This window comes from Neolamprologus brichardi, chromosome 12, assembly GCF_056152115.1.
Source record: "Neolamprologus brichardi isolate AB-2024 chromosome 12, ASM5615211v1, whole genome shotgun sequence".
In the NCBI taxonomy this organism is placed as follows: domain Eukaryota; kingdom Metazoa; phylum Chordata; class Actinopteri; order Cichliformes; family Cichlidae; genus Neolamprologus; species Neolamprologus brichardi.
Window position 1 is genome coordinate 1684381 of NC_142115.1, and position 12184 is coordinate 1696564.

Below are 12184 nucleotides of genomic sequence, written 5' to 3' on the forward strand. Positions count from 1 at the left end.
TGTACAAACACTAGCAGTGTCCCTGTGACCAAACAACTCTGGTTTAGTGTTATTTGAGGATTGCCCTCAGCATTCTTGGCTTGAAGGAGTCTCTTCTGCTAACGTGGAGCTACTCCTGTGAGCTCTTTGCTTTATTCGTTTCTCCCCTCCAAGTCTAAAGTGATTTGTTTTTGGCTTGATGCATTTTCATGTGGCAGCTCAAACTGCTGCCAACGTTTTTATAGTGCGTGTAAACTGGAAGATGAAACACGGTTTGTGCTGTGGCTCAATGAAAAGCTCTGTTGTTCACTGGGATAATAATCCTGACCATGATCAGCGTTTTATCACAAACTAATTCTAGTATGAAAGTTAGAAGTGCTCTGTTGACATTTCTTTGTCAAAATTAGAAAGGTTTGTGATTTTGAAAGTGCTGAAAATTTCTGATTACATCTGTGAGGGACGTGAAACAGGAATAAGTGAACTACAGCTGTGTTGTGGAGTGGGATGCTGATTTGAGCCACGTCAGGCCCATTTTGACATGATAAGAGTTTTCCTGCCCACCGCACATCTGTCTCATTATCGTTTGCTCACTAGGTACAAGGTAACACAGGTGGAGCTGTTTGCTCTGCTGTGCCGTCTGGCAGACGAGCTGCTCTTCCGCCAGATCTCCTGGATCAAGAAGCTGCCCTTCTTCTGTGAGCTCTCCATAGAGGACTACACCTGCCTGCTCAGCTCCACCTGGCAGGAGCTCATCCTGCTCTCCTGCCTCACTATCTACAGCGGCCAGATCTTTGGAGAGCTGGCCGACATCACAGCAAAGTACACGCCATCTGACGACGAGGTTCAGGGGTGAGTGGCGAGTGCTTAAAGAGCAAAAGGAGAAAACAATCGGGGTCTTTTGTTTATGAGCTTTAGAATAAGTTGAATTATTGAATAGCCACAAAACACCTACATTTACTCCATTGAGTTTATAACTATTAGATACCTCCCCTGAGCTTCTCAGAGGTGCACAGAAGAAACGATATAAAAGATGGACACTGTGACGTCGTCCACTGGTTTCTGAGCTCTAGTTTGTTTTACCATCATCACCGTGGTTTAAAAAACAAACAGACAACAATAACTCGTCACGAGGAGGGGCAGGTCTGCTTGCTCATTGGCTAATCAGTGTCATTAGCCAATGAGCAAGTTGAACCCTTCTTGTTGAAGCATAGAATTACTTATATTTCCAAAAGAGACATTATTTTTGTTCAATAAAGGCCAAAAAACTCATCAGGAAAGTGTTTACAGAGGTCAAGTCTTTTTGCAGCTACAGCTATCGCCATCTGGTGGCCGTTATGGCATTTCTGCATTGACGTGCTTTTACCAAACTAGAAGCTGCAGTCAGCTGTGCTTCACTTACTGCTCTGAGAAACCTCGTTTCAGCCACGGCTGTTTTCTCTTTTTAGGGAAAGAGCTGTACGTTTACCCGCTAGCAGACAACTGATAGAGTTAGCAACTAGCTAACTTCTAAAGCAGGTCTATAAGCAAAGGCAAGACAATAGGGCTCCGAATGATGGCTTACATTGCTATTTGTGTGCTGGTATTATAACAAGACAGCTGTTTGTAACTTTGTAACTGTAATTCAAATCATTTGTAAAAACTCTACAATAATAGTTTTTTGTAGAACCTTCTGCGAATGTTACAGTTACACTTTACTGGGTTAGCAACATAAATCAGTTGTTACTATTACCATTACTATTGAATATTGAACTGGCATATTTTGTACATATTATGTAAGCCTCATCCAGTCCTCTGTTTGTGTCACTAACAAGCTAGGTAGCTGGCACAGACAATGACCTTTAGATTGTGGATGTTTTCATATTGTTTTCTGTCATCAATAATCAAAATATTATCCAGCAGTTAAGGAGTTGTTAAGGCGGCTAACTGTTTAGGTGACAGTGCAGAAACAGCCAAGGCTAGCTTCTATGCTAACTTCTATGCTAGCTTCTATGCTAACTTCTATGCTAGCTTCTATGCTAGCTTCTATGCTAACTTCTATGCTAGCTTCTATGCTAACTTCTATGCTAGCTTCTATGCTAACTTCTATGCTAGCTTCTATGCTAACTTCTATGCTAGCTTTTAGCAGTAGAGAACTTCTGAATTACTATATTGTAACTTTGTAACAGAGACTACTTTAAAAGTAACCTTTCCAGACACTAAAGTTAAGTAGCTCAAGCAAGAACAACAACAAGTGATCTTAGGCTACGTCTACACGTACACGGGTATTTTTGAAAACGGAGATTTTCCGTTTTCGTTTTAAAAAATAATCCCATCCACACGTAAAGGCAGAAATGAAGGAAAACGCTGCTAGGAACATGCCAAAGCAGCAGGTGGCGCTATATTCCTAACCTGTAGATATGTTGGCCAATCAGAAGTCTAGAAGCCTCGGTGGGAAAAAGTAAACAAAGCTGGGGCATAGAAGCAGAACCGAGTCGTATGTGTGGAGTAACTGTGTGTGTATATGTAAGCATTTAAACACTGCAGAGAGAACAAGTAACAGTAACAGTATTGTAGAAATTCATTTCACCGAAACAATAACGTGGCGCACAGTGCGACGTCAAAAAAGGCGCACACCTTTGACGCTGCGTTTTTTGCGTTTTCTCAGTCTTTCTCGTCCACACGTAAATGCAAAAACTGAGTTATCAAAAATATCCACCCTGGCCGGAGTTTTTAGAAATCTCCGTTTTCAGTGACCAAAAACGCCGTTTACGTGTGGACGAAAGGTGCAAACGCATAGAAAAATCTGCGTTTTCAAAAATACCCGGGTACATGTGGACGTAGCCTTATTCTATAGTCTTGACATTGATACGTAGCAGAAAGAAACTTCATTCATTCGTTCTGTTTTGGTAATTCAGCCTCACCCACAGCAGTCACAGTAGGGCTGTTTCACTATACGATATTAAATGTTTCTTTTTAGTCTCTGGGAGCTGTGCTAATTCAGTATTTCAGTAGAAATGAGAACAGCAATCAGGAATTCAACGTTCCCTCTGCACAGCCAAGATGTTTCACTTTGTGAGCTCATCATCTCTAAAAGGGCTTAATATTTTTCTCCAAGTGTTATTGCTGGGTGAGGCCCAGTGAAGTGGTCCGTGAACAGGAGGCCTCCTCAGAGCTGAGCTGTGGCTAGCACTGTCTGGCATGTGCACTATATACGCTTGTTTCACTTGAAGTAGAAAAGGATGCGTGGGGGAAGAGGGGGAGTGTTCCTGTGTAAATCAAACATGTATAATGTGACCTTCTGACACATTCTCCTAATATAACTCTGCTGCTTCAGTCAATTTGCCCACAGTTTAGTGGTTTTAGACGTGGACGTTTGATTTACAGTGGCATTGTTGAAGTTTGTGAAAGAGATTAGAAGTGCAAGGCAGAAAATTGATGTTTAAAACGTGGAATGAACTTATGAATCTTCTCTTCAAAAAGCTGTGGAATCAGCAGGACGCTTTAAGCACTTTTAATAGATCTGACATATTTCCTCCCTCATTTTCTTTGCCTTGTCCATCGAAGCATGGAAGCTTAAGATAGTGGTGCTGAGGGGATTTTTGTCTTCTCTTTTTATGTGGATTGTAGTGAGGACAGCAAACCCACATAAGTATCATGGTTTGAGTTGGAGCATTAAAGGCACCGTCTAGCTTCATAGATCTGCAGTTTCCAGCTTACCTGACAGGTCTGTGTGTGATTCCTCAGATTCAGCGAGGATGGGATGGAAGTAATGGAGAGGTTGATCATTCTGTTTCGCAAACTCCACCAGTTAAAGATCAGCAATGAGGAGTACGCCTGTATGAAAACCATCAACTTCCTCAATCAAGGTAACAACAAAGTCTCCAGCGTGTTGACTTTTTGCCATCGCGACCTTCCCCGCTTGACTGTGATGGTTTCTGCTCCACAGATATCAGAGGACTGTCCAACATCTCCCAGCTTGAGCAGCTGAATAAACGCTACTGGTGTGTGTGTCAGGACTACATCGAGTCCAAGTACCCACTGCAGCCTAAACGCTTCCCTGAGATCATGATGTGCCTGCCGGACATCCGCTGCATCTCAAGTAAGGCCTCAAAGAACTGACTTTAGAAATGCACTCAGATACTCATATGTTAGTTTGTTTGAGCTACAAACATGTGATACTATCCAGTGTGTTGTGCCACACCGATTTATATTCAGCCATGAAAGTCGAAAAGCCTGTGTTTCAGTTTGTGCCCTTACGACCTGTGTTGTTCCCCGCCCTCTACAGTGCCTTGTCTTTGGGGAAAAACACTGAAATTACAAAAACCGTTGCAAAATTTTATGTTTAATGAATTATTTGGTTAAATTATTTGAGCTAATGGGATAAAAGAAAGCATGGCTTTTGTTATTAAGACAAACTATAATAAGTGCATTAACCCTGTAAGACCCAACCCATCAAAAATAGCCAGAAAATTCAGATTTTTTGGAGCTGAGATGTTTAATAACCCTTATAACAAAATCCACAACTTTTATTTTGCTATATCATGTTGCTTATGGTTTATTTTTTGTATTCCATTTGATACATTTGGCTTTTTTCTTTTTAACAACAATGTTAATTTTAAAAAGCTGTCCATAACATTTTGAAATTCTGGCAAGTATTGATCATGTTGATGGGTTAAAGCTTGAATCACAATCTAGTTACTTTTGTTTTAGCTTATTAATTAAATCAAACACAATCAACTTTTCATTTTTCTGGTAATAAATGCAATCATGGCCAAACCTTTGGATAAATAGGTTTTTTGAATGATTGGTCGAAACAAGTAATCTAAATAAAAACTGTGAAATAAATGCTACTGCCAGTAATTTTGACTAGGGCTGGGCGATATGACCCACAATTCATATCTCAATATTTTTTTTAAAGCCATAAAGTAAGAACAAAAAGAGAGTTCTTAGTCAAAGCTGTGTCCCAGATGTCACACAGGCACTTTTATTAACATACAGCATAGACATGTACATGTAAATAATTACTCAAAAAATAAATTATGAGCATTTATTAAATAATAATGCTCCATAAATAAAAGAAAACTATGTTGTTTTTGTGCATAACAAAGAGCTCACAATTGTGCAGTCAAAATGTAAACTAACAGACTCTGAGCATAATAACATAGACACACAGCTGCTCTGTTCCCAACTTCTACTGCGTGACTGACAGCCTGGAGTTTGAAATCCGCTTCAGGTGCCATTTATGGTCCTTATATACACACAATACGGTAATATTACCTTGACGCACAGTACGTATCACTCCGCGAGGCTCCTCGGTAGCCGTAATGCCCCGACAATCCGTCAAGCCGGTGCAGCTCTGTAGCTTACCAAAGTCGTACTAAAATATTTTTTGACAGATTGCTGAGCGCCGTGTTCCACATAAAATCGGTTCGCGGTCATCAAGCACAACCAGAATTCATACAAAAGGCGCGCTGTCGATTTTTGAGAAAATGAAAGGATTTTAGGCTGTGCAGCGCCTCTGGGCTGCATGGCGTTAGCGCGGTTAGCTCGTTAGCGTGTTTAGCTCGTTAGCGCGGTTAGCTTGTTAGCGTGGTTAGCTCGTTAGCGTGGTTAGCTCGTTAGCGCGGTTAGCTTGTTAGCGTGGTTAGCTCATTAGCGTGGTTAGCTCGTTAGCACGTTGACGCCGTCCAGCCCCACGCACGGGGCGATGCGCAGTAACTCGTTAACGGAGATTTGCCGTGTCCATCTTGTCGCTGCCTGCAGGTGAAGCGATGGGGGAGGAGGGGGAGTTGTGTTCAGTGAAGGCGAGGCGGAGTAACGTTGGGTAGAGACAAAAGTAGACGAAAGAGAGGCAAACTTGTGGCTCCACAAGTATAATTATAATGTAACATAGACTATCGATATAAAGGATGTTGTCACATCTTATATCTCGTATAAAAATATATCGATATTTTTAAAAAACTCGATATATCGCCCAGTCCTAATTTTGACCATGACCAACTGTAAAGTAGACGTAACTGAACCAAAACCAGCTTCATAAGTTCTAAAAAAGTAAATGGCCTCAGTAAAAATTGTGACAAAGAAAGGTAGTTAGATTTTGTACACGTAACCTGTTTAACACGAGCTGGGCACACTGCTGGAGCCAGCCTCTAGTGGCCGCCAGAGGAACTGCAGCATTTGGCACTTGGGTCTGCTTCATTTGTCTCGCAGGTTGCCTCCTGGACACGACTGTGACCAATGAAAATGTCGGCTGTACAGAAGCTAAGCTAATCATGAACTAAAGTGCCGTGTGTCTCGGGTTTCTTCTCAGCAAAGCTGGTGAACGTCCCTCTGGAGCAGCTCCCTCTGCTGTTCAAAGCAGTCTTGCACTCCTGCAAATCCAGCATGACCAGCTACAGGACCGGCCCGTCGCCCTGCGTGACCGACTCCACCGGAAACTAAACCCTCCCCGACACCCGAGTCGAGGACTGGTCTCCCCTCTCGTGAATGTGACAAGCAGCTAGTTTGTTTTTTGTAACTTTTTTCTTTATATATTTATTACACGACAGAGCTGAATGTATTCTGATTTACACTGTGCACATGCTTCTGTACAAAACAAATGCTCGTAGATGCATTGGTCTTTGGAGTTTACAAGCGTGTTTCCATTTTGCTCCATGTGTCAGTGTTGCCATTGTTAGAGCTAGACTTTAAAAGAGTTTATTTTATACAGATGGGGCGCCTAGGCACGCGCGACGAGTGTTTTGAGACTACCTCAGGAAGATGTTGTTGCTATTTTCAGGTACCTTTTCTTACTGTTAAATGAAGAGTTGCCCAGTCTAAACCAAAACCCTGTGGATGCTTTGGTACCTCAATCAGAGATGAATGTTCAAAGAAGCTGCATAAATCAGTCTGAAAAACAGTTTTTTGTTTGAAAATGCAAAATGAATTAGCAAAAGTACTCAGACATCCTGCTTTTAGGAGGCGGTCTTGTCAGTTTAACATTCCATGAGTTAAGGTGGCAGTTGTTGGATCTGTGGGATCATCGAATAGGAGCATACGGGTATTTTTTAACAATCATAGACTAGGGATGTAAGGCTTTATTGCAGGGGAAGGGCGGATAGCTAGGTTTGCTGTTTTTCTTTTTGTTATGTTTCTCTCTTGACCAAAGTGTTATGCAAAGATTATATCAAGCGCCCGCTGATGGGTAGGGAGCTGACAGCTCAACAAAACCCTTTTCTTATCCGTGAAGGACGAGGATAAGAAATGAATCAGTCTGTTTCAGAGGCGAGACGCTCTGCAGGACAGAAAAGTTCCACATTTCATTGCAAACATGCGCGTTTTCTCGCGTGCACACATACGCACAGAGCAGACATGATGGCTCTTCATTGCCAAGAAGATGGTGCATTTCCACCTGCTCTCGACACAGCTGGGTATATGTGGTTAAAAATGTGCGAGCTTCACGGGTGAAAGTGACACACACCGATCAGCCACAACATTGAAATATCGGGGAGGTTTCTGATGTGTTGGCACATTTGGGTCGCGTCACGATAACGCTTCCTGCAGGTTGAATTTTGAGCTTGATTCAATTTGAGGACTTTGGAGAGCAGGTGAACAAACCACGCCTTCCCCTAGTCCCGGGGGAGACAGCTGGTACCGGGGCACGCCATCATTTTTATCAAACACCACATTACTGATTACCCAAGGTTAGCGTTGGGTTTTTTATTTGGGTGGTTGGATGTTATTGTAACCCTAACCCTATATTTGTTGGCTGCACACTCAAGCTCTCCCAGCAGAGCTTTGCATAGTAACAAGGTAACGATTACTGGTCACTTCACCTGTCCGGGGTTTTGATGTTGTGGCTGCTTGGTGTTGCCCATCTTAGTGGCACCCACTGAAACCAACCATTTAAAAGAATCAGTGTTTATTGATCCATCCGTTTTGCTAAAGAGGTTCATTTCGATTTTTCAAAACTTCAAAGTTCTATTGGCCAGTTTTGAAGGGCAATCAAACGTTTTTAGATGTAGAATGTAAATCCGACCACACTTGGTTTCCACGGGCATCAGGCCGCGTGGACATCCAGGTACGGTCCGACTGTTTTTAAATGAGATGAAAGTGAAAATATCATTTATGCAGAACTGGCTTAAAGTTGAACGTCTAGTCGCTTTAATCCAGCCGTAAGTGGACTCGGTGTGATCGACTCAATCAGTTTAGGCCAGGTTTGGAGAATTTTAGGGGATATACCCCTGGCTTGCATACCCACAGATATGCACGTCGTTTTAAAAAGTGTAGCCACAGAGAAATGGTCTTTATTTTTAAAGTGTGAGATGATCATTTCCGATCACTTGAAGTGTCTTTTTTGGCCATTTCACGATTTGCGTCATTTGAAATGCAGACAAAGCGCAGTCCCCGCAACCACTTCCTTTTTTGCACACGACAGTGAGGTTTGGAGACCTTAACCCTTGATCTTGGCCACTGCCCACCCAACGTGTTCCTCTCTCAGGTCCCTGCTGACCTGGATATATACAGGGTAAAGTGAGTGTTATGTATTGCATTCAGGAGTTCGTCAGTGACCATACTGACGAACTTGTAGTATTAGTAGATGTAGCTTCCAGGACGTTGTAGGTCCTGTTGTAGAAAGGTGTTTTTGTTTTTTGTTGTTTCAACTTTATTCCCCTCACGGTCCCCACCCCACCCACACTCCCCTTCAGTGGAAGTGGGATTAGTTTGCAGGGCAGGTTTTCTAAAGCTCTCGGCATTGATGACGGACGAAGCAAAAGGCGGCGGCATCTTTCCGATGTCACGGCTTCCCTCCCATCGTGCGCAGCCTAACGAAACCACAGTCCAATCCAGCGTTGCTTCTTGTAATGCTTCAGTTAGCCTCTTTTGATTTTTTTGAATGCTTTAATGTACCTTTTGTAGTTTATAATTAAGAATGTCTTTTTAGCTTTTTTGGGTTTGATTTGGAGTGAAGACAACACCTATCATTTTCTTTGGCTGATTTCTTCATTGTTGTTGTTTGCGTTCACTTGTTCACTGTGTTCATTAAAGAAAGTATTACTCAGGCTTTGTCAGCAATGCTTTACATGCACGCTGCTGACATTTTGGATTTTTAAACCGTTTAAACCTCAAATGTTGTGCTGTGGCGCCGTCTCGTGTTCGTCCATCAGGTGACCAGCACACCGCACGGGGGTAGGGTTACGTTTGAGCCGCGTGCCAGACGAGCACAGTTTGATAAACTCTTAGGGTCCAAAGTTAATCTTAGATGTGAACCTAACAGTTACCATGGTAACCAGGTTACTATGCACCAGCGAACCACTCGGGTCCACATTTTCAGAAAGTCTAAGATGTTTAAATTCTTCAGTTTTGTTTCAGGTTGTATAAAAACAGCCCTGACCCTTCTCGGGTCGCTGGCTAACTGCTGGATGTTCAGATTCTGCAGAGATGAACAAAACCATTTAATGTTGCCTTTAGCGCTGCTGAAAGGTTTGGCTTCTAGCTCGAGATAGCTGCCTCCCTCCCAAACAACTGATAGTGTTGTGTTTTAAAAAAACATACATGTAGAGGCAGCATTCCTCCACATGTATTAACTGAAAACATTCAACCAAACTATCTGACAAGATTACATTATCGTGTAGTTTTGGTGAGCCGACCCTTTAGATCACAGCATCTCAGGACACTTCTGTGTACCAAAGGTCTCACTGTGATGAAACGGCACTCAGAGACCCTGTCAGGCTGCAAAATGACTGGAGGAATGAACATCACTGAGATCTGACAGTGGAGCAGGATCTGAGGGGCTTCTCCTCTAATGTGATGCCAAACAATATCTGCTTATCAGCGGTGAATCCCATCTTTACTGGCAGCACTCTCACTTGTTCGACGTTACAGTTTGATGCACCCACGCTGGTGTCTTTTTTCACTTTCTGTGTTTGTATTGGTTGTGTGCAGACAAAGGGATGTGTCGTTTCTAAACTACCTCTGTATTTCATGTTCATTACACCGATGTTTTTTATGAGTTGACCTCACATGTGAACCACCAACACTTGTTTTCTTCTTCGTAGCCTCGTACTCTACCTCAGGTACTTTTAGGGACGCTCTTCCTCTTTTGTTTCTTTTTTTTAATGAGCTGTTTCATGTTAGCATCATCTTATATTTCACTCCTACCCTGTTATCAAAAATCACATACCAAAGATGAACGAATGTCAATGACAATGTCAGTGCACTGATTAAGCCTTCATGTGTTGTGTTCTTGCTGAAGTTAACCAGTGTTGCATTTTTCCACGTTGACCTTATCCAAATATGCATCATTATCTGTTGAATTTGCTGTATTCGCCATACCGTGATAATCCTGTGTGTGCGTGCACATGCGTGTTTGATTGGTGAAGCAGAGAACACGCTCAGTATTATACCACAGCAGCCGGTGCTGCATGTGATCAGTTGTCAATCGCAGGATGTAACTGTGCTCAGGCTGACTCCTCCTCCGGTTTGCTCACTCGTGTAACTGTAACACTGTGACCACAGCTGGACAGACCGCCGTGGTGTGAGCTCTGGGGCTGGACACACACCCAGGCTCGCTGTCCTGCTGTTAAACGGCCGTTAACGCCATCAACTTATTTGTAAGTCACGTTCCTACAGAAACAGCTTGTATTCACCACACTTTCGATATAACGCTCGTCCCTTTAGTTTTCATCTAAGAACAGCAAGTGGGTGTGGCTTCTAAACCAGAGTCAGAGATGACCATATTAGGGATTCCTGTTCAAACTGACTTCATACATGTTGGTGGGCCTGGAGCGTTGTGTTTTTATGCAGACACGCACACACAAATAGACATTTAGGCCCATATTGCTCGTCCTGGATGGAGCTCCATCCCCTAATTCGCTGTAACTGACACACTTTAGACAGACAGCAGGTGTCCAGCTGTCAGCGCTTTGTTACAGGCACACGAGGAGCACACCGGCAACACATCTCAGGGAACAAACCGATTCATACACACTCATCAGAAACTGAAACGCCATTTATGTCTTTTCTCTTCAGAAATCTCTTGTCTGCTCTGTTACTTTAACTACCTGTGAAGAATGTGATCCATTATGTGTTAAAAGCATGTTTAGAATGTGTTAGGACTTGAAACTAAATAAATGTGAACATTATGCAAGTGCACTCGGGCTAACTTCCAGTTTCTTGGCTTTTCTACGGGGAAGATGATAGAAACTAATGAGAGCGTGTTGCATTCAGTCACTGATAGGCAGAAGGTCTGCCGTTAAGAGCCGAGGGGACGGGAATTTGGATGCGTTTGTCCCTGACCTTCTGCTTCGTGTACTCCAGTGTGTTGTTCACAGCGAGATAGTATTATTAGGATAAACACAAAGTGTGTTTCAGCCTGGAACATGCCAGGTCTGCTCATTTACTGCAAGTCATGGCAACAAATACTTATTTTTAAGCAATCTTTAAATATAATGTGCTGATAACAATCATTTTCCTGCCGTTGTTTCATAAATGCAGCTTTAAAATATTTCTTATCCATCCGGGTCCCGAACCCTGCACATATAGAAACAGACTCATCCCACATTCACCATCCAGCTGCTGTTTGAGTAACAGCAGCTAAAACTACAGCAGGTCAGTGGTGAGTTTATGGTCTGAGTCACTAGTTTCATGTGTTACTGAATAAAATATTAGATTTTTGAGGTGACTTTTGTTGTGATTTGGCACTATATAAATACAATTGAATTGAATTGAATGTTGCCCACCGGAGTCGGTAATATTTAATGATTGTGTACTACAGTGTCACAGTCAGAGCCATTCATGAAGTGTGGTTTCAGATGGTGATGACCAAAGCTCATAGTTTGAGCCCGAGCGTGCTGATCGACTCTTTCATTACCACACAGCACTGGAGTGTTAAAAGAAATGATTTTAAATACTAATCTGTCACAACATGGAGAGCACTGAACCATCGTGGCAAAACCATGGCGATGTGGATTTTGACAGACTGTCCTGGGTTACAGCAGAGGTCCCCGACCACCGGGCCGGACCGGCATCGGACTGTGGCTCATTTTGTACCGAGCTGCAAAGAAATAGTACACTTGTTTCAAAAAGGGTTTTATTTTAGTCTTTGGGGTACTTTAGTTTACAGTTTACACACACACACACACACACACACACACACACACACACACAGGTCCTGGCCTCTCGTTCCTCACATTTGAGTTTGTGGTTCCTGAGCTGTTGGTTTCCACAGTATGTTAGACAAAGAATG

General features: G+C 42.7%; 1 protein-coding gene across 2 annotated transcripts in view; it reads left to right on the forward strand.

Moving 5' to 3' along the window:
* The window catches only part of nr6a1a (nuclear receptor subfamily 6, group A, member 1a), a 124972-nt gene extending 113705 nt beyond the window's left edge, over window positions 1-11267 (forward strand). For both annotated transcript variants that reach the window (XM_087848869.1, XM_035912879.2), the window contains 4 exons: window positions 574-828; window positions 3703-3824; window positions 3905-4057; window positions 6269-11267. In XM_087848869.1, coding sequence (XP_087704995.1) covers window positions 574-828; window positions 3703-3824; window positions 3905-4057; window positions 6269-6399 — 661 coding nt within the window. In that variant the 3' untranslated portion in view covers window positions 6400-11267. The remainder of the gene's footprint in view (window positions 1-573; window positions 829-3702; window positions 3825-3904; window positions 4058-6268) is intronic.
* Window positions 11268-12184: the final 917 nt, after the last annotated feature.